General features: G+C 42.9%; 1 protein-coding gene across 5 annotated transcripts in view; it reads right to left on the bottom strand.

The window, feature by feature from the left end:
• The window catches only part of GBF1 (golgi brefeldin A resistant guanine nucleotide exchange factor 1), a 739,811-nt gene that overhangs the window by 159,708 nt on the left and 556,766 nt on the right, over nt 1–23,337 (bottom strand). For all 5 annotated transcript variants that reach the window (XM_029609015.1, XM_029609018.1, XM_029609019.1 and 2 more), the window contains 5 exons: nt 9,762–9,938; nt 9,178–9,242; nt 6,865–6,988; nt 6,600–6,671; nt 5,447–5,541 (listed from right to left, as the gene is read on the bottom strand). In XM_029609015.1, the coding sequence (XP_029464875.1) occupies nt 5,447–5,541; nt 6,600–6,671; nt 6,865–6,988; nt 9,178–9,242; nt 9,762–9,938 (533 nt within the window). The remainder of the gene's footprint in view (nt 1–5,446; nt 5,542–6,599; nt 6,672–6,864; nt 6,989–9,177; nt 9,243–9,761; nt 9,939–23,337) is intronic.

Genomic DNA, 23,337 nt, shown 5'->3' with positions numbered 1-23,337 from the left:
TGCAGTGCTACCAATGTTGCTGCCTATAGTAATTGATTTTGTTTTATGGTCCAGTACTTCATGAAAATCCAAGCAGACTGTTTATAGTATTTCTATTCAAAGTCATATTTTGCTAAAGAAAAGATTTTTAAGATACATTGCTATAGACAATAGAGCATTCTATGTCCTTGACATATGCCAAAATGTTGTCTCCCTTCAGACTGATGTAAAATTTAAAAAATCTCTCATTTAACTAGAATTAATTTTAATATTTTGCATCTTTTGCAGGATAGTTTAGGTAGAGTCTAATGTGCCGGTAACACAGGGTACAGGCTGTAGCATTTATTTTAAAATGTTTATATTCCGTCTATATCAGATCCAACAGTGCTAGGCAGATTACATATCAACATATAAAAAAAAATCTACACAAAACATATAAACACAAACGTTCTTGTCATCCCAGCTATACAGTCCCAACACTATCCATTTCTCATCTTCTTTAGCTACTGCTCACTGGCTTGCAAAAAGCTTCCTGAAACAGTAGTGCCAATCTGCCCTTTTTGACAATGAGTATAATCTATTAATGACAGAAGATCAACTAGTAGGCTATTTCACAAGACAGTGAAAGTCCCTTGACAGTTCCTGTAGATATATTTCCCTCCTTGAGGGAGCAGTAATTAGATGTCTTTTGGCAGACTGTAAAGCACAAGAAGGCATATATTCAGTTAAGACAGACCATCTCCCTTACTGGCCTTAAAAACTAAGCAAAGTATCTTAAACGTAGCTCTTTGGAAAGTTTACACTGGTTGTCAGTGGTCCAAAGTGTGCATCTAATGATCCCTCAAGGAGGAGCCCAAGGTAAGGCAGGCAAGAGCATTCTACAAAGTCAGTAGTGCCTTAACCCAGGACTTAGGCAGCCCAACATAAAGGGAGTTACAATAATCTAATCCAAAAGCAAGGACAATCATCAGAACATCATCTTTTGACAATATATACTTAGAGGTCATATTAGCTTAAGGGATTCATTCATTAAGCCGCATTAGACTGTTTACCACAGGGTACTACAAATATCTTGTGTTATTCTGACCCTGGCACCGTGTGTATTAAAATGAGCTGGTTAACATGCATATGTATGGTAATCAGCTCATTAATACTCTTAATTGTGCAACTCAACTCATCTTCCCTAAATAATCACAAGCTGCATTATATGATTTGATGTTAGCTACAACTCAGCAGTTGTATTTAACTTCCCTAGGAACATGAGGATGCTCCTGGGGACCTAGCTTAAAGAGCCAATGGCCCCGAATCACCCCCCCCCCCCCAAAGTAATTCAAAAATCCCAGGGATTTCCATATATCCCTCACCCGATGGAAAGGGGAAGAGTTTGGGCAGGGTTAAGGAAATTTAGGGGCATGTAGCACTGTGGGCGATAATGTATCGCACATTATTGACCACATTAGTGCCAGAAATAGCTACAGCTATTTCACTGGTGCTACAGGGGCGATAGTGTGCAGCGCGGCCACAATCGCGGTGGGCGAAAACACATGGCCGCCTGCTCACTATTGCCCCCCCCACTCCATTTTTTCTCACAGGCGATCATTTTGCTATAATTATAGCGAAAAGATGAATCAAGGCCTTAGATTGTAAGCCCTCTGGGGATAGGGAAATACCTACAGTATTACAGGATTACATACAGTACCTGAATGTAATCCATTTCAATGTGCCGAACCGTAGAATATAAATAAATAAAAATTTAACAATACCTTTTATTGACATAAAAAGATTATTTTGAAAATTACTATTCCTTGCCAATGAGGTTAAAAGGAGCTGTGCTGTGAATAGCATAAAGACTTTTTACCTGTGAGGGGAAAAGTCACAGGATTAGGTTGAGGGAAGGAAAGTACATGAAGGGGTTTAATTTTGATATCCTTGAGCAAATTTTCACACATGAACTTTGCAAATGCTTTAAAAGCAGATGAAAAGTATGCAGGAACAAAAGTACTGGCTTTCTCCTGCCAGTCTGAGTTTTCAAAAGGAAACACCATGGGCAGGTTCCCTATGAAAAGTCGATTACAGGTCTGCAGCTATCATTGCTGATTTTCTGCCAGGTCATGCCAGGCTGCCAACCTGGAACTTTTTTTGAACTTGCTTCCTTTTCCCCATTGCTGTTGGATTGGAAAATGGAATAACCTCAACTTTCAAATGGGAGGGCAATTTTTAAATAGCGTTGGAAATTGCCCTTCCTTATCAATTCAAGTTTAGATCAATGTTGTACACATTATGAATGATTCTGGAGTGCATATAATTGTTTCTTTTGTCATGGCATGCAAAAATTAAAGAGAAGTGTGTGTAGAGGGTACATAAAACTTTTTGAAGCTGGAGAGAGGTCCAGTGTTCCCTGAAAGACTGGGAAACCTTGCCCCAAAGTACATGCAGTGCAATATGAGAAATTAATTTTGGCTGGAAAATTAATACACTTTAAACTGAAAGTGCATGATCAACAGAAAGAAAGGAAAACTGTGTTAAGAGAGTTAGCAACATGCTAAATTCCACAATGTAATATTTTTCATGTATATTAAAGAAAACAAAATGCTTAAGTTAAACATTTTGCAACCCACTATTACCAACCAGGATGTCTAGCTGCTCAACATGAACCACTCCTAAGATAACACCTATACAGAACCAGACTTAATGAAAGGCCCAAGACTGGATAACTCACAGGGTAGTGGTATCAGTTGTTCCTTTATTTGTATTATCTTTTTTTTTTCACAATATAACTATTAGTTATTATGTATATCATTGTGTGCAAAGGTTTACGCACCCCTGGTCAAATTGTATGTTCAATGAATCTCTGTGTCTGTGTTTTCCAACCAGTGTGCCACAGCCCAGTGGTGACAGCCTTCAGAACTGATCAGGTGTGCCATGTAAAAGTCACCACTGCCTGATGCTCAAATCCAGGCTAGCACTTGGGATTCTTCTCTCAGCATCTCGCAGCAACAAGACACACCAACAGTGGTTCTTAGATGTTTTAGGAGCTCCTTTCTGAGAACATATGTAATCATGCAAGCCTAATTATAATATAAGCCCCAGAGTGTGGTAATAATGGGCGGCATGCAGGACACAGACAGCTGGACCTTGCTTTGTGCAGCACACACATTACACACAGCACCTCTTCTTCTTCCCTGACTTTGAGCCCTTCCAGCCTCTGTCTTATCCCTTGACTGAATGAGACGGAGAGGGTGTGCACTGAGCACTGGATGTAGTTCACTTTGAGTGTTGAGAGCAGCAGCAATGAAGGAGCTCTAGTAACTGCAAGCAGCAACCAAAGAAATAAAATGAGTCGGCTGCCTGTGCCACACTGACATCTCCTTTATGCACTTGTACATAGAGCGAGCAGGCCCATCATGATGGATTCATGTGTCCTCGCCCCCTCTCCATTTGTTTAAAAATTCGGAAGCAAGATGAATAGGGCTTTAAGTACTTTTCTAGCTCTTCTTTTGCCCATATGAGATCTCTATGTCTGGAGGGTGGTATGCCACACAACATTCTTGTTAATGTAGGTGTGCTCTAGGTGTGAAAAAGTTGGGAAACACTGTTCTAAGTGAATAGAAGTTGACACAACCTCTACATGGTACAAAGGTAAACATCACATGTAAAGAGAAGCACATAAACTGAGCTCAAGTCAATCCCACACAATGTTAAGCAGAGCTACAGAAATAAAAAACTAACACACCATAGATTTTGCATTACTATGCTTTCAGGGTGTCAGCAAGCCAGTACACGTGACCTTCAAAGGCCATCGCTAGTCTTCTTAATCACGCACCCATATAACAGTCTTCTTACATTATTTCATATTTTGCAAACAAAATGTCTCAATATTCAAATACCATGACCATCAAAAAATAACCGACATCAGCCGATATTCCATCTGCACAACTGCTTAAGGGACAAATCAAAGTGAAATTAATTAACTTTCTGAGCGGTGTTCATAACAGATGCTGTGTCTCAAGCAACAGAGGCCTACTAGTATTCTCAAATACAACTACTGTAATTCCCTCTTTATGGGTCTTCCAGCTAGTACTCTTAGATCACTTCAGATGTTACAGATCTTGGAGGCACAGGCAATGACCCAGAAAAAAAAAATACGATCACATCACACCTATCCTATCCTCTTTACACTGGCTCCCAATTTAATATCACATTCAGTATAAAATATTGACACTGATTCATAAGATCCTTATAAACCCTGACACTGGCTAGGTGTGTCTCTTCATATGCATGTTCCATATAGGAATTTGTGCTTGGTGGACAAAGGCCTATCATTTCATTGGGCCCATCTAGGGGAAATAAGAGACAGAGCAATATCCATCGCCAGCCCAAGACTATGGAATTCAATGCCAGAGGCATTAAGAGTAATGACTGATTTTAAGATGTTCAAAAACCCCATATAACTTGGTTTTTCAGGGTTGCTTTTGATACCAAATGATTCTGTGTTCACTCATATGGTTTTAGAGTACACAAAATGTATTTTTATATTTTTTGTAATACATTGTGTATGTTTTAACTGTAAACCACCTCAATCATTTCTGTTTGGAAGGCCATATTTTAGACAATGACCTTTAGATGAGATTGTAGAAAAGGTTTCTATGACATCTCTCCCATGCAGGTCAGTGTTATGTAAACAATGTACCATTCACATGTGGACAACAACTCTAGTGTCAGCTAAACTTTTCAGCAGGTAATCTGCAGTGATCTGCAGATCCTGTTCTGCAGACCTAACTAGTTTTGAGGCAGATGTATCAAAGATGTTTCCTGATCTTCCATATCTTGCCTTGACTTCAACAGTTCAACATAACTTCCATTTCTTAATGTTTCTGACAGTTGAAATTGTTACCTGGAAGCATTTAGAGATTTTTTTAATAACCTTTCCTTACTTTATATGAGAGAACTATCTTCATTTAAAATGCTTAGACAGCTGCTGCTTAAAAAAACCCATGGTTGTTGAAAGTAGAACAATCACAACCTAAGAGGTTAGAAGGGTTTAGAATATTCATTCAACCTGGAATTGTCTTCACCTAACTGAAGGCCTAACTAATCAAACCTTTATGCCTTGCTTAGCAGCAATTTTAATAAGTAATGAATCAACTGGAAAAGTGTTTAAACTTTTGCACATGCCATATTCACTATTTTATTGATGTATTTTTGATATCTTAATTTATTTTACTGATGTATTAATGATGTATTGATGTATGCTTATTGTACTAGATTTTTTCTTTGCAAATTGCTTTGTGTTGTAGTTCTGCAGAAGAAAGAAGATCTAGAAATATAAATTAACACAATATAACATCTGAGCAGATATTACGTAGAGATTATGGCCATCAAAGCAACACTTAGGTCAGCATACAAAATGGGATTATTAAGCAGCACTAAGGTCAGCATAGGAAACGGGATTGTTATTTTACAGCACCTGTTTTCTAGTACAATGCGCAGTAGCATCTCCAGGCAGAAAGCAGCATCTTCTTCATCATAGGTCTCTTCATCTGGAGTCACTGAGATCAAAGCCTGAAAGAGTGAACAATCAGCATTAATCCTCTACATAGAGCAACAACTTATTAACCATACCTTAACTGAAATGAAACAGGGCTTCTCACAGGCAGAAGCAGCTTGAAGAGAGAGGACAGTTAGACTGTCCAGAAGACAGAGAGCTCTCTAAATGGAATCCTGGGAGAATACTGCCTTAAGGCAGAAAGAAAAGTGAACAAGAGTTAGCGAGGGGATTGTAAAGCCAGAACAGGAAGCACAAGATTGCTGGAAAATGTAGTTTGGACATTTTTAACATAGACACAATTAGGATAAAGGAAGCATGCACCAAACGGTGTGGTAATAATTGGGAGAGACAGCTGAGGCTAATTATAAACTACTGCCGGGAATCAGCATGTCTCTTAAGGGAGAGAGAATACTACTTTTCAGAGGCACAGGGCTCATCCAGATCCAGATGCAGAGATGCCCAAACAAAGCCTTTGGTTAGGGATTCTGAATCTGACAGGGTACAGTTGAGAAGAAGGTTCTATTTGGTCCTAGGGAATTTGACTGGCCTACAGGTGACTACCAATGTATCTTACTGGCATGATCCTGGTGTCTCAGGACAGGAAATGAAAGCTACAAGTATGAAGTGAACACTGATGCATGGAATAAAGCTGATTTTTACTACAAGTGGTTGGTTCTGAGCTGTGTGTTCCACACAACTGTCATTAGTTTGTGCAGGCCCAGGAGATGACCTGTGACACTAACATAGTTCCTGTTTTTTGTAAACAGATGCGATGTGCGAACGGATATCGGTATAAAAGAGACTTTAAATAAATAAATAAATAAAATAAAAGAATCAAATACTCCTGACAGATTCAGAATCTAATCTGTATTTGGAACAGACATTGATATGTTAGCAGCTTTGCAGGACATTCCACTGTAATAGAAAATGGATTCAGCTCTCAATATGTGCCCAAACAACCTACCGGTAATTATCACCATGGCTCCCTATTTACTGCCACAGAAGTGAGAATTTTCTTGTGTTATACAACCTACCCAAGCTACTACAGGAAACTGGGGGCTGTGATTATTACCTTCATGAGTTCCTGCAGGGATTCCAGTTGTAAAAATTTACTCTCTGTGATCAGCTTCTCAGGGTCACATAGCTAAGCAGAAAAAACATGGGGTGTAAAAGTCATTTATAGATGAGAATCAGTCACTCTAGCCATGTAGCTGTACATCCTATTGTGTTCTATAATAATCATGATGATAATTCTCATATATTTTGTGATATATCTGTAAACCTTCCCCATCTTTTACATAGTACACCCTACACTGCCTCTCAGCCTCATGTTTTACCTTTATACAGTCTAGAGCCACACGCTTTGCCTCCTGGTTCTCTGTAGATGGTCCTCGCAGGCTGGACTGTTCTGTGCCACTAAGCGTAAGCCAGCTAACAAAGCTCAGCACCGTTGACTCACCACTAGAAACAAATATGGAGAAAACATTTCATGCCACCATTCAAGGAGGGTAAAAAGTAATGAGAGACATAACTAGGGACCTAGTTTTGTTGCAAACGCAATAAATCACAAAAGTTTCCAGCATCTGCTGTTACAATGTAATGATATTAACTCCTGTGGCAGACTGAAGCCAGGGAGAGAATGAGGAGATTGCATCAATAGATTACGGTGGTGGTGGGAGGTGGATAAAGATGGCAGGAAGTAAAGGTACCAGTGCGCTATGATGGGTCCAGTAAGGAGAAATAGGAGGCTGCCTCGACAGTCTGAGATCAGTGCAAAAAGGGAAGAAGTGGCAGCAGCAGCAGCAAATTGGAGCCTGGGAGAGAGGAAGCAGATGAGGGCCAGAAGAGAAGAAAGGAGGTAGAGGGGAGAAAGGAGGTGGTGACTCAGCAGCAGACTGAAGCCAGGGAAAGGTTTTCATGTGTTGGTAAGCTGAAACAAGTAAAACCCCCAAAAAATGCAAAAAATGTAATTTTGATAAATTTGCTAGAAGAGAAACAGATTGGGATCTAACAAGGGCAATAACTACAAGGCAGAGAAAGAGATTGGGATCTAACAAGGGCAATAACTACAAGGCAGAGAATCTCAGATGCCAGAGTGAGGCTGTAACCCATAACTCTACATACGAATTTAAAAGCACAGATCATCTTATACTCCAGTCCAAGAAGAATAATGAAAGAGAACCACTACACCTTTACCACAAGGAAGAGAACATCTCATACCGTAATGCACGAAGGGCAATCACAATGTAACTGCACAAGAGTTGGAGTGGAGTAGCTGCCTACTGGTTAGAACAGCAGGCTGAATCAGAGAAGCCAGGGATCAATTCCCTCTTCTTCCACAAATTCTCCTTAGTCATGTCACTTTCCATCGCCTCAGGTACAATCTTAGGAGGTAATTTTCAAAAGGATTTACGTGCATAAAAGTAACATATCAATGCAATTTTCAAAAGCCCATTTACACACACAAAACCTTTTGAAAATTCAGTGACATTTCAAAGGCATTACATGCATAATAGTAGCAATTTTCAAACCTCTTATGCACGAAAATCCTTTTGAAAATTACCTTTTTAGATTGCAAACCCTCTGAGGCATGGAATTACCTACTGTTCCTGAATGTAATCCACTTTGAAGTAGCTGACAAGTCACAAAAGGCAGAATATACAATCAAATTAAAAAAATATATATTAAGACGACATCCAATGGACACTAGAAGAGTACTCCATCCTAAATCCCTCAAGGAATTCAACCAAATGTCCCTATGGGGTAAACCTTATGGTGTAAATTGATTACTATCAAACTGTGAGACTTCTGGAGAACAATGATCAAATACTCAAACTTTAAGTGCACTGATCATATGTCTACAGCATCTGATAGAACTCAATAAACTCTTCAATACTCTACTCATCAAAGACCCAGATTAAATGCTTCAATGCCTTCATTTCCCAAGGATATGTCTAAAATGTTCCCATGCCTTGGTTCCATGTGGACAACGATGGAAAACTAACTTCATATGGGTATTGGTCAAATATACTGTATTCTTATGTCTTATTTGATTTCAGCTTTTATATAGCAGCTTGTTCAGGGCACTTTACAGTCAGTGCAGGGACGGAGTCATACAGAATAACAAACTGGTACAAATTTAGCAAAACAAATAGAATGAGATTGCAAGAACAGCTGGGTTTAGGCATCAGGAAAAGGGAGTTTGAAAAAAGTGGGTTTTTAACTAGGAAAACTGTTGGAAATTTCTTTGAAATCAGAATGTAGTCTATTCAAGAGGATGGGCTGCAAGGAGACAGAATGCAAGTAAGACTGAGGATGACTGCTTAGTGCAAGGGGTAGTGAGGAGTGTAAGAGAAAGAGCAAGAAATATTGTAATGGTGAACAAGAATAGAAAGATACGGAGGAGTCACGATGAATGTACTTATAGAATATGTGAGATTTTGTAAATCTTTCCCAGTATTGTAGACAATACATTCATATGACCCAGACTCTAAAGCACTGCAAGGCTTTTTTCGTTTTCCAAGACCCCTTTATTTGGTGTACAAGATGCCTCGGAAAATCTGTTGCCTTTCCAATTTGCTCAGTAACCAGCTTTCTTATCAGAGTGTAATCAAAAGCATGCTGATTTCCCATCTCCTCTTTCTTATTACCGATTAGAAGGTGTTTCTTCACGTTGCAGACAGATCTTGCCATTGGGGTCCACAAAATCTTCAACCTACAAAATAGAATACACACCTTTTTGAGCACGCTTCACTTCCACCTACCAATTTCTCCTTTTCGGTACATTCCCATCACCATATTCCCTACTGTATTAGATACTCATGGTCTGATCTCTGTGCTCCATTTTGCAAACCATCACTGTTTTCCTATCTTTCCTATTCTCCCCATCACTGTTCTCTACTATGGCAGTGATTCGCTGTCAGATAACCTGCACAAAATGCAAGAATCTGCCCTAAACATTTAAAACAAGAGAAATCTAGAGATATTAATCCCAACTCTTCTGTACAGAAGAGCTTTAAATTCTGCCTTATGCACAAATGGTACAAAATAGGATTATATCATAAGTGTCCCCCTTCCATCATCAAATGACAAAATGAGATGCCAATAACCTTTCTTCTTGATTGTGCCCACTCTCAACATTTTCCATTAAGCAAGCCATCTGTTATCTCCTTCCCATTTTTGCAACAACCAGTTTCTAACTCTCTCTATTGAAAAGTATGATGTGTGTCATTACCTCCACCATGGCCTTTGGCAGCAGCTCGGCCCGAAATAGCTGCAGCATGGAATCCATGATGTTTTTCCAGCCCTCCCGTAAAATATCTCCATGTCGATGGGCCAAGTGAAATACTGTCCTGGCAGCAGTTTGAGCTTTTGGGTTGCTTCCAAAAACAGTAGGCAAGTTCTCAACAGACTAGGAGATGAGAGAAGAGAGGAGTAGGAGGAGTGAAATTGAGGCATCAATGCTGTCCCTTTTCAAGTACAATGGTACCCTAGATCCTCTCCCCCAATGCTTAAAGCAGGAAAGTAGAATGGGGATAATTATCACATTTTTTTAAAATCAAAGATTGTATTTAATAAGACAGTGACACGTGCTGCATGTCAAGTTCCTGACTACATAATATATAACAAAATAGGGAGGGCAATTTTCAAAATGTATTTACCCATAGAAAATGGCTTTTTCAAAACTTGTCCACCATTGTGCCACAACGGGCATACTTTTATTTGTTCATGGAGGCATTCCCAGGGAGGAATTAGGCTAGGGGAGGTAACAATGCACATAGTTTTGCATTTTCAAAATTGTGCGTGCATTGGCCAGAAAAAGTATCCAGGTGCAAATCTCTAAGTACAACATGGACTTACCCAAGGGAAGTCTTGCCTAACAAATCTTCATTTTTTTGAAGGGGTTAATAAACATGTGGATAAAGGTGAACCGGTAGATGTAGTGTATTTGGATTTTTAGAAGGCGTTTGACAAAGTCCCTCATGAGAGGCTTCTAATGAAACTAAAAAGTCATGGGATAGGAGGCGGTGTCCTTTCATGGATTACAAAACTGGTTAAAAGACAGGAAACAGAGTAGGATTAAATGGTCAATTTTCTCAGTGGAAAAGGGTAAACAGTGGAGTGCCTCAGGGATCTGTACTTAGACCAGTGCTTTTCAATATATTTATAAATGATCTGGAAAGGAATACGAGGAGTAAGGTTATCAAATTTGCAGATGATACAAAACTATTCAGAGTAGTTAAATCACAAGTGGATTGGGATACATTACAGGAGGACCTTGCAAGACTGGAAGATTGGGCATCTAAATGGCAGATGAATTTTAATGTGGACAAGTGCAAGGTGTTGCATATAGGGAAAAATAACCCATGCTATAGTTACACAATGTTAGGTTCCATATTAGGAGCTACCACCCAGGAAAAAGATCTAGGCATCATAGTGGATAATACTTTGAAATTATCAGCTCAGTGTGCTGCAGCAGTCAAAAAAGCAAACAGAATGTTAGGAATTATGAGGAAGGGAATGGTTAATAAAACAGAAAATGTTAACAGAAAATAAAACAGAAAATGTCAACCGGCATATAAGCCTTAATTAAACACCCAGTTTCTCTTATTAAAATATGTTACTGTTTTATTTTGGCACATGTATAATTTGTAATCTATACCAATTATAGTTTTCCCTTATTGTGCTTTCTGTAAACCATTGTGATGGTGAATTAACTTAACAATGGTATAGAAGAGTTTTTAAATAAATAAATAATGCCTCTGTATCGCTCCATGGTGATATGCCTTTACCGCATCCTCTGGCAATGAAATCCAGAGCTTAATTGTGTGTTGATTTGTTTTAAAAGTGCTAATTTCATGGAGTGTTCTGTGGTCTGCATATTTTTTGAAAAAGTAAAAGCAAGTGTTGCTTACCTGTAACAGGTGTTCTCACAGGACAGCAGGATGTTAGTCCTCACATATGGGTGACATCATCAGGATGGAGCCCAATCACAGAAAACCTCTGTCAAAGTTTCCAGAACTTTGACTGGCCCCTACTGGGCATGCCCAGCATGGCACTAATCATGCAGCCAGCAGGGGTCCCCCTTCAGTCTTATTTGATAGCTACAGGCAGTGCCGAAAAAATAAAACAACAAAACATTACAAACCCAACACCGCGGGGTGGCGGGTGGGTTTCGTGAGGACTAACATCCTGCTGTCCTGCGAGAACACCTGTTACAGGTAAGCAACACTTGCTTTCTCACAGGACAAGCAGGATGGTAGTCCTCACATATGGGTGATTACCGAGCTGAGGATGTCCGAACATGCACCAAATGTACCCAACAGCGTGCAACAGGCACAACAACTGGGGTGGAATTTGGTAGAGGGCATCCTGAACCCCACTGGGCAGGCGGAAGGGTGTTGGTACGTCACGTTGGAAATAGGTTACGCAGGACAGATTGGCCGAAGATGGAATCTTGTCTTCCGGCTTTGTCCAAGCAATAGTGGGCTGCGAAAGTGTGGAGAGAACTCCAGGTGGCAGCCCTGCAAATGTCAGGAAGCAGCACATCGTAGGTGTGCTACTGAAGTCGCCATGGCCCTCACAGAGTGTGCTTTAACACGGACTTGAAAAGGAATGCCTACTTGCTGATAGCAAAAAGATATGCAGTCCACCAACCAGGAGGAGAGTCTGCTTACCCACAGGTTGCCCTAATTTGTTGGGATGGAAAAAGACGAATAACTGAGTGCTCTTCCTGTGCGCAACTGTACGGTCTAGGTAGAACGCTAGAGCCCGTTTACAGTCAAGGGTATGCAGAGCCTGTTCCCCTGGGTTGGAGTGGGTCCTGGGAAAGAAGATAGGTAGTATGATGGATTGATTAATGTGAAACTCTGAAACTACCTTAGGCAAAAACTTAGGGTGAGTGCGGAGTACTGCCCGGTCCTGCAGGAGTTTAGTGTAAGGCGGTTAGGTAACTAGGGCCTGTAACTCACTAATCCTGCGAGTGAAGTGATAGCCAATAGGAAAATCACTTTCCATGTGAGATATTTTAGGTCACAGGAGTGAAGAGGTTCGAATGGTGGTTTCATGAGTCGCCCGAGAACCAGATTAAGGTCCCAAGAAGGGGCCGGAGGACGTAAAGGTGGCTTGATATGGAGCAAGCCTTTAAGAAAACGTGTTACGAGGGGTTGTACCAATATAGGGACATCCCCGATACCTTTATGGAAGGCGGCTACCGCACTGACATGCATTCTGATGAAAGAGGTCTTTAGACCTGATTCCGATAAATGCCAGAGATAGTCCAAAAACCTTGGGATTGGACAGGAAAAGGGATCAAGGGATTGCAAAGAACACCATGATGTATACCTTTTCCATTTATAGGAATAAGACTTTCTTGTGGAAGGCTTCCGTGAAGCAATCAGGACACGAGAAACTGAATCTGAAAGGTTAAGTGGTTGAAGGATTAACCTTTCAACATCCATACCGTCAGGGGCAAGGCCTGAAGATTGGGATGGCGTAGACATCCGTCGTTCTGAGTGATCAGATGCGGGTCCGTTCCCAAGGGAATGTGCCTGCGGATGGAGAGATCCTGGAGTATGGGAAATCACACTTGGCATGGCCAGTGAGGTGCTATCAGGATCATGGTTCCCTTGTCCTGGCGGAGCTTCACAAGAGTCTTCGAGAGAAGAGGAAGTGGAGGGAATGCATAAAGCAGACCGGCTGCCCATGAGAGGGAGAATGCATCTCTGGGTTGAGAGCGCTCGCTCCGAATGAGGGAGCAGTAATTGTCCACTTTGTGGTTCTGAGGGGACGCAAAGAGGTCTATTTGGGGATAACCCCATTGCTGGAAGAGAGAGGTCGCCACCGAGGGGTTGAGAGACCACTCGTGCGGTTGGAAGACATGACTCAGTTTGTCTGCCAAGACATTGTGCACTCCCGGCAAATAGGTGGCCCTGAGGTACATCGAGTGGGAGAGCGCTTCCGCCCAAATCTGCGCAGCCTCCTGACACAGAAGGAAGGAGCCTGTGCCTCCCTGCTTGTTGATGTACCACATGGCCACCTGGTTGTCCGTCTGAATCAGGATGACGAGATTTGATAGGCAATCCTGAAAAGCTCTGAGAGCATATCGCATTGCTTGAAGCTCCAGGAAATTTATCTGGTGTTTGGCTTCCTCTGGAGACCAAGATCCTTGTGTCAATAGATCGTTCACATGAGCTCCCCACCCGAGGTTGGAAGCGTCGGTGGTGAGAATGACTTGAGGATCTGGTAGGTGAAAAGGCAGTCCCTGGAGGAGATTGTTCTGATCTTTCCACCAGGCGAGAGACAGACGGAGTGCGTCGGTGATGTGGACAATGGTTGACAGAGGCTGAGTCGCTTGAATCCATTGTGACCTCAGAGTCCAATGCATGAGCCTCATGGCCAGGCGGGCCATTGGTGTGAGATGGACTGAGGACGCCATGTGTCTGAGAAGGACAAGGAATTGCCGAGCTGTTGCTGTATACTGAGACTGCAACTGGTGAGCAAGGGACATAAGGGTTTGCACTCGTTGTTGAGGTAGAAAGGCTTTTGCCTGCAAGGTGTCCAAGTCTGCCCCAATGAACGACAAGGTTTGAGATGGGACTAAATAGGATTTCTCGTAATTGACGAGAAATCCTAGAGAAATTAGAGTGTGTAGGGTCAAATCCAGGGACGATCGAGCGGCTTGCTGGGTTGGAGCCCTGATTAACCAGTCGTCTAGATAGAGGTAGACGTGAACACCTTCTTTCCTGAGAAAAGCTGTGACAACTACAAAACATTTGGTAAAGACTCGTGGTGCCGATGCTAGGCTGAATGGAAGCACTCGGTATTGATAGTGCTTTGGGCCTACTAAAAACCTGAGGTACTTGCGATGAGCTGGAGATATTGCAATGTGGGTGTATGCGTCCTGGAGGTCCAGAGAGCAGAGCCAGTCTCCTCTTTGTAGAAGAGGTAGAAGCGAGCCCAAGGTTACTATCTTAACTTTTCCCACTGGAGGTACTTGTTGAGGGCACGTAGGTTCAGAATTGGACGAAGCCCCCCGGATTTTTTGGGGATCAAAAAGTACCGGGAATAGAACCCTAGGCCTTGTTGCGAAAGAGGGATGGGTTCTATTGTTCTTAACTGGAGAAGAAGGGAAACCTCCTGCTCCAGAAGGACAGAGTGGTCGGTTACTCTCCATGCTTGTAGAGGTGGTGAGTCCGGTGGAAAAGCAAGAAAGTTTAGGTGGTAACCCTGAGCAATGATTGCTAGCACCCATTGGTCGGTTGTGATTGATTGCCACATGCCGTGAAAGCGGCACAATCGACCTCCCACTGGTATGCTTGGCAGAGGAATCAGGCTGCTGCTCTCCAAGGGAAAGTCAAAAACCTGAAGCAGGCCCCGGCTGGGGAGCTGCTTGTGGCTTTTGTTTCTGGGGCTGGCGAGGCTGAGATTTTTGATAAGGCCTCGTAATTCGGGACCTTGCTGGTGGAGGATAGTACTTCCTTGGGCGGAAGAATGACTTCTTAGAGTCCTTCTTGAAGGGCTGTCTAGAGGGGAAGTTAGAAGGTATTGATGAGAGCTGTTTGAGGGTCTCATGATGGTCCTTTAATTCAGCCACTATTTGCTGAATCTGTTTACCGAACAGATTATCTCCTATACAGGGCAGGTCAGAGAGCCTGTCTTGTACTTCTGGGCGAAGGTCAGAAGATTTGAGCCAGGCCCAGCGTCTTGCCGAAATGGCAGTTGCAGATACTCTAGTGGAGGTGTCGAAGATATCGTAAGCTGTTCTTATCTCATGCTTTCCTGCCTCAAAGCCCTTGTTCACAAGGATTTGAAGATCTTCTTGGAATTGGTCAGGCAGGGTTTCAGAGAAGTCCTGTATTTGCTTGAAAATGACCCTGTTGTATTGGGTCATGTACAGCTGGTAAGAAGCAATTCTGGAGATGAGCATGGCCCCTTGGAACACTCGTCGACCGATATTGTCTAGGAACTTGTGTTCCTTAACAGGAGGGGTAGAGGAGTGAGGCTTTGTCCTTTTTGCTTTCTTTTGAGCCGATTCTACCACAACTGAGTGGTGATCGAGCTGAGATTTTTGAAAGCCAGGGGCTGACTGTACTAGATAGGTAGTGTCAGCCTTTCTGTGTACTGGGGCAATGGATCCAGGGTTTTCCCAGTTCTTTTTGAGGAGGTCAAGAAGAACTTGATGAATGGGAATAGAAGTGATCACTTTAGGGGCATCCAGGAACTGGAGAAGCTCCATCATCTGGTGCCTATCATCTTACTCTGAAGCTGAAAAGGGACCAATTCCGACATTTCCTTCACAAAATTAATGAAAGAAAGGTCCTCTGGAGGAGAACGCTTTCTACTTTCAGTAGGAGAGGGAGGTGAAGGTAAGTCATCGGTGTCTGTGGAAGTATCATCACCCCAGGTGTCATAAGGATCAGCAGGCTGACCTGTAGGACGAGAAGGGGGTTGGATACCCGAAGGGCCCGGCTGAGGCTCCGAGAAAATCGAAGGAATCAACGGGGGCACTGTGGACGCCCTGGGGGGTATTGGTGCCAGCATCGATGGCGCCGATGTGCGTATCACCCCCGATGAATGAATTGGTGGCGAGGGACGACATGGCATCGATGGCTGAGGCAATACCCCCGAAGGAGGAATGCGGAACGGTGTTTCTCCTCCCGATGAAGCTGTCATCGGGGAGCGCACCGGAGCCATCGGAGACCCGGGAATCACCGGTGGAAGGGTGGTCATGAGCACCTCCATCCGGGATAGCAGCTGTGCCAGCACTGCTGGAATCGGGTCGTGACCTGTTCCACTCTCGGTGCTGGAGGAACCTGGAGTCATTGCATCGCCTTGTCGATGGACTCCTGGACCAGCCGGTCTAGTTCTTCCCGGAGACCTGGGGCAATCAGCCCCGGCTCCTTGACAGAAGAGGGAGGCTGAGGCACAGTCGGAGGGACCACCTTTACAGGAGGAATCGTGACTCCCAAACCCCGATCGGGTGAGGGTGGCCTCGATGTCCTGGTCGCAGGAATGGTCTGTGCCGGTCCTGGACGGGGTTTCTTCGATGGTGGCTTGGACGGTGGCTCGGTCGATGATCCGAGACTTACGATGCCGATGGCGATGTTTCTCCCTATGATCTTGAGGGGGAGAAACGGGAGTTGATGGCCGTGAAGACGTCGATGGCGGGCGGTCACCGGACGGTTGTCGATGCTGGTGTGACTTCGACGGTGCCGGTTCCGATGACGTCGATGCGATGGATGTCGGGGTGTGAGCACGGAAAAGGAGTCCCATCTTCTCCATTCTGGCTTTGCGACCTTTTGGTGTCATGAGGGCACATTTGGTGTAAGTCAGGACATCATGCTCATGGCCTAAACACATTACACAGACTCCATGAGGGTCTGTGATAGACATGGTGCGAGTACAGTCTGGGCATCGACGAAACCCCGACGCCATGGCCATAGAAAAATCGAGCCACAGTACGGTAGACGGCCATTTGAAGATGTAAGAACATCTAGTGGACAGTTTCCTTGCTGCCATAAGAACTGTTAGCTTCTGAAGTAAGAAGCATGACATTTAGGATCTGGTGCTCAACATACATGCTTTTAATGCTAGAGATTGAAGTTGGAGTGAAGAATAGATTCATTGTATTAGACATTTGCTGAACACTATTGGAGCTGATAGTGCTTGATTTGTACCGTGAACCTGAGATACTTTCAGTGAGCTGAATAAATGGGAATATGAATGTAAGCATCCTTGAGATCTAGTATGATCAATTGTTTTGTCTAATGGCAGAGGAATGGTTGTTAGTGAGTTCATTTTGATTTTTTCTTTTTTGAGAAATTTGTTTAATGCTCTTAAGACAAGGAAAGGATGGTTTCTTTTTGGGGGGATAAGAAAATATTTCAAATAAAACCTCTTGATCCCTACTGATACAGGAACTGTCTCTATCTGAAGCCTATCCTGAGTGCATGCCCTAGCTTGCAGCTGTTGGAGCTGAGGCTATCATTGCCTTTGATAAGGAGCATAATACTTTCTGGAGTAATAAAACTGCCTTCTCTATGCTTGATATTTCCTCGAAGAGGCTGCTGGATCTATTTAAGCTGTAGTCAGACTACAGAGTGGTAGTCTGGTCTTTTATTATGTTTAAGGTCCCCATAACTTTAGTCACTGAAAAGATGATCACCAGTACATACAGCATTTGCTAGTTTATCTTACACACCTTCTCTTAACCTTGATGCTCTGGGCCACACTAACTTCCTTGCTGTGATAGCAACTTCTGAAGCTCTAAAAGAAGTGTCAAAATGATCATAGATGGATTTGCCCTTGGAGATATTCTGGCACATGTTTCACAGTTTGTGGTGTCATGAGATGGTCCTAAACACTTGAGCTATAATATATGCAGGACCACTAAAGCCATCTTACAGTCACACTTCCTACATAACTTGAATGGGGGTTTTTTTTGCTAGATATGGCAGAAAAAGAAAAAAATTCTCCTCCTACAAACTTTTTTTTTTTTTTTTAAGAACATTCAAAAACATGCAGAAAGAACAAAAACTATGAAGAAAAATAACAAACAAGAATCATTCATCAAAAAATGCAGGCTGGTGAGGAGAGAGAGAGAAAAACATCCTATCGCTACTGCGGAAGAAAGAAAACTGAGGAGACTTTTATGGGGCTGGAGGGCGGAAACTCCCATGCATGCTCAGATAGACTTCTTTTTTGAGCTCTGAGAGGGTTTGCTCAGGCCAGCACCATCAGATGACATCACAGCCTCTTGTGGCTGTTTTTGTCTTGCTTGCTCACAGAAAATACCTCATACATATTTCATTGTGGATACCCTTAAAACCAGACCTGTCTGTGGCACTCCAGGATTGGAGTTGCCTACCCTTGCTCCACACCTTTCTTCCATAATTTGATTCATGTATCACAATGTTCAAGCAGAAACCAAAGGCTTTCCTTCTGGGGAAAATGTCCAAAGAATAGTATGAACCAGTTTCCACAGGAACCATTTACAGGCTCATATTCTAAGTCCAGCAGGTGTCCTACAGAACAAGGCAAGAATCAACTTCTCTGGGGGGATGTGTGCACTGGGTAAAGCTGGGCCTAAGACACATAGCTAGTTATTCTCCATATGGCACACTGGACCACTGCCGCTGGGCCACAAGGACGGTTTTTATTAATCAAAGTTTTAGAAAACGAGTGAGTATTCAAATACATCTCTCTGAAATCCTTCTAAAACATATAGGTGGCTTGTCTGAAAAAGAAAATAGTGAACAGTGCCTAACTTGCTTTTGAGAGGCACAATGAAGATGCAGCTTACATAAATTTATGAAAAAAATGGAATGCTGAAATTGATCCAAGTGATTAGAAGTGTAGTACTGAAATCACAGTTTTATGAACATGCTTTTTATACCTTAAAACTTTTTAATCTTACTATGTTCTACCATGGAACACAAAGCTTTACAAAACCTGTCAAACTAAAAGAAAATGGAACAATAAAATAATTTATTTAAAAAAATCAATTCAGATCAATTTTCTAAGATCAGTTTAGGTCATGTACCATTCTAAACTTTATGAGGTAAATAAAAGTGGGTGTACTGGTGCAAACTCCATGGGTACTTTTACACTTGAGTGTTTGCACCAATAATCAAAGCAAAATTATGCTGGCAGTTTTGCTTTGAATACTGCACAATAAAAAGATTATGTGTAGCGATTTGTGTCTGCTTTCTTTGTGTATAGTTTTTTTATTCAAAACTATGAGCATTTTGTACCAATCAAACCTATGTGTGCCCTCTCCCTATCCCCAGGTAAAAATAGGCACTTTGTTCAACCATGAGTGACTTACCTGCAAACAGGTTGGACAATTTTTCAAGTCCCAATTTCCATGGGTAAAATACTTTTTTACCCATGGAGAGGACTTTGAATATTGCTTTTACGGGCCTAGGGGTTAGAAGTCGTTCAAGATTTGCTCTCATGCCTCAAAAACACACCTGACAAGAAAAATGCACACACAGCATTTAAGCTACTGCTGTACAAAAAAAACTGAACAGAAAGGTATATACAAGCCATGTCTACATTTAACACATCTCGGAGGTTGTTCTGTCCCCTGTGCATACTGCACTGTGACCTTAGTGTACAAATGGAGGTTGGGTTTCAGTAAGGTTTGTCACAGTAACTGGTATAACATATCTAGAGAGATCAGGTTTTCTCTAATCCAAGCTGGATCCCATTACCAGCTGTGTGAGAGTTAGTTGTGGCTCAGGTGCTCATTTGTTTAATTTTTAGACCCAGCAAATCTTGTGCTAACATCACAGTTGCTATGACAGAAATACAAGAACAACCACAAAGCCAAGGCCAAGCACTTATGATCAGAGCAAACATTTTCAATAACTCTTCCCTGGTCCTTTATTAACCTTTTCACTGCCAAGAATGTTTAACACTTCTATGGACAAAGGAAGTTGGTGGCATTTCTGTAACAAAGTTTTCAAATTACAGTAACTTACACATGCTGAGATACAGATTCTTACCAGCATGGCTGCCAAGGTTTTCTATAAAACAATGTTTACATTAATATCCGTATTCAGACTTATCTGGCCAACTTTGCTGCAATATTCAGCAGCATGCCCAGCTATGTCAAAGTTAGCTGAATAAGTTTAACTGGCTAACTTTAGGACTGCTCTTTGGAAGTCAGAAACTTATCCAGCTATATTAGCCAGATAATGCTGAAAATTGATATTTAGCTGGCTCTACCCTGGAAGCCCCCACCCCTGAGCTAGCCAAATAACTTTTTAGCTGGATAAACAGTTATCCAGCTATCTCAGGTTTGCTCAGTGCGGCAGGATTTTCAAATCCTTCCATTTGTTCGGGCAAGTTCAAACTTAGCTGGAAAAATGGTGCTGAATATGGACCTGCATAAATATACTGTGTACTAATAGAGAAATTACTTACCTGATAATTTCGTTTTCCTTAGTGTAGACAGATGGACTCAGGACCAATGGGTATTGTGTTCTCCTGATAGCAGATGGGAGACAGAGTCAGATTTCAAAGCTGACGTCAGCCTACATATACCCGTGCAGCATGCTTAGCTCTTCAGTATTCTCCTCGAAAAGCCAGTGTGGATATATGTTGCTTGATACTTGATTACACTTGAGTATACTTGATTAACTTTGAACAGGTTCAACAGATTATATATATAAAAAGTTTTTGGCACTGGAGACCGCCGGTGCGCTGAAACAATAAATGCCGACACTAGGTAACTGCAGGTATCTTAACATAAAGGTAGGCCGAGACTTACCCGTACAGTCTCGAGATTGATATCCGAGGTTCTCTATTTCTGGAGCAGCCATGGGCGGGATGCTGAGTCCATCTATCTACACTAAGGAAAATGAAATTATCAGGTAAGTAATTTCTCCATTTCCTAGCGTGTAGCCAGATGGACTCAGGACCAATGGGATGTACAAAAGCTACTCCCCTACCAGGTGGGAGGCTGCCCGTGGCCCACTTATTGCTGCCCTTGTGAAGGCTGTATCCTCCTGGCCTGGACATCCAGGCGGTAGAATCTGGAGAAGGTGTGTAGGGAGGACCATGTCGCCGCCCGACAGATCTCGGCTGGTGAAAGCAGCCTGGTTTCAGCCCAGGAGACTGCCTGGGCCCTTGTAGAATGCGCCTTGATCTGTAGAGGTAGTGGTTTTCCTGCCTCTATGTAGACAGCATTAATGGACTTCTTTGATCCAGCAGGCTAAGGTTGCACGCGATGCCACTTCCCCTTGTTTCTTCCCGCTGTGAAGAATGAACAGGTGATCAGTTTTGCGCAAGGATTCCGATCTCTTGAGGTATCGGACTAGGATTCTGCCAACATTCAGTTGGCGAAGGAGGCGTGAATCTTCCGAATCTCTGTGTTCATCTGGTGATGGTAAGGATATGGTCTGGTTCATATGGAACTGGGAAACCACATTCGGAAGGAAGGATGGAACCATATGCAGCTGTATGGTGCCTGGGGAGAACCTGAGGAACAGTTCTCGACAGATAATGCTTGAAGTTCGGAGTTGTGCCAAGCTGAGCATATTGCGATCAAGAATGCAGTCTTTAAGGTCAGGAGGCTTAGGGACAGGCCACTTGTTGGTCTGAAGGACTCCCCTGCTAGGAAGTCTAGTACTAGGTTGAGGTTCCATAGAGGCACCGGCCACTTTAGAGGTGGCCGGAGTTGTTTAACTCCTTTCAGGAAGCGAGACACATCAGGATGAGTTGATAGTCTGATGCCGTCAGCTTCAGACCTGAAACAGGCCAGTGCAGCGACTTGAACCTTGAGGGAGTTGAGAGACAACCCCTTCTGCATGCTGTCCTGTAGGAATTCTAGGATCATGGGAATCTTGGCTGTCCTCGGAAGGAGGGCGCTGTCTTCACACCAGGCTTCAAATATTCTCCAGATCCGTATGTAAGACAGAGATGTGGAGAACGTGCATGCTCGGAGAAGGGTGTCAATCACTGCTTTTGAGTAGCCGCGCTTCTTTAGGTTAGTCCTCTCAAGGGACATACTGTCAGAGAGAATCGATCCGGGTCTTCGTGGGAGATCGGTCCCTGCTGAAGAAAGTCCCTCTATGGCGGTAGACGCAGAGGATTCCCCGCCAATAGTCTTCGCATGTCCACGTACCATGGCCTTCTTGGCCAATCCGGGGCAACTAGTAGAGCACCACAGGTAACTAGTCCTATCTTGTGAATGACCCTGCCCAGTAGCGGCCAGGGTGGGAAGGCATACAAGAGGTCTTCCTCTGGCTAGTTCTGGACGAGAGCGTTGATTCCTTGAGACTGTGGTTCTCGTCTGCAGCTGAAGAATCTGGGGACTTGGGGATTGTGACGAGTTGCTAGGAGGTCCATGGCTGGGGGATCCCATCAATTCACTATCATCTGGAAGGCTGTGTCCGCCAGCGACCATTCCCCCGGGTCTAGGCGCTCTCTGCTGAGATAATCCGCTGAGGAAATGTCTTTTCCTGTGATGTGGGAGGCCGAAATCCCTTGGAGGTTTGTTTCTGCCCACCCCATGAGAGGGTCTATTTCTAGAGACACCTGCTGGGACCTGGTTCCTCCCTGGCTGTTGATATAGGCCACGATTGTGGCCTAACTATTTTGATATAGGCCACGATTGTGGCCTATATCAAAATAGTTAGAAAAAAACTGAAAGGTGCAGCTGCAAAGGTTAAAAGTGTTCAACAGGCATTGTTTAAAAATACAATCCTAGAGGCGCAGTCCATATGCATTCCGCACATTAAGAAAGGTGGAAGGAAGGAAAAAAGATTACCGTCATGGTTAAAAGGTGAGGTGAAAGAGGCTATTTTAGCCAAAAAAAACATCCTTCAAAAACTGGAAGAAGGATCCATCTGAAGAAAATAGGATAAAACATAAGCATTGTCAAGCTAAGTGTAAAACATTGATAAGACAGGCGAAGAGAGAATTTGAAATGAAATTGGCCATAGAGGCAAAAACTCATAATAAAAACTTTTTTAAATATATCCAAAGCAAGAAACCTGTGAGGGAGTCGGTTGGACCATTAGATGACAGAGGGGTTAAAGGGGCTCTTAGGGAAGATAAGGCCATTGCAGAAAGACTAAATGAATTCTTTGCCTCCATGTTTACAAATGAGGATGTTGGGGAGATACCAGTTCCGGAGATGGTTTTCAGGGGTGATGAGGCAGACGAACTGAACGAAATCACTGTGAACCTGGAAGATGTAGTAGGCCAGATTGACAAACTAGAGAGTGGCAAATCACCTGGACCAGATGGTATGCATCCTGGGGTTCTGAAGGAACTAAAAAATGAAATTTCTGATCTAT

This window comes from Rhinatrema bivittatum, chromosome 7 (genome assembly GCF_901001135.1).
Source record: "Rhinatrema bivittatum chromosome 7, aRhiBiv1.1, whole genome shotgun sequence".
Classification (NCBI taxonomy): domain Eukaryota; kingdom Metazoa; phylum Chordata; class Amphibia; order Gymnophiona; family Rhinatrematidae; genus Rhinatrema; species Rhinatrema bivittatum.
The sequence above is the reverse complement of the archived record's forward strand: the minus strand, read 5'-3'. Positions and strand labels throughout refer to the sequence as shown.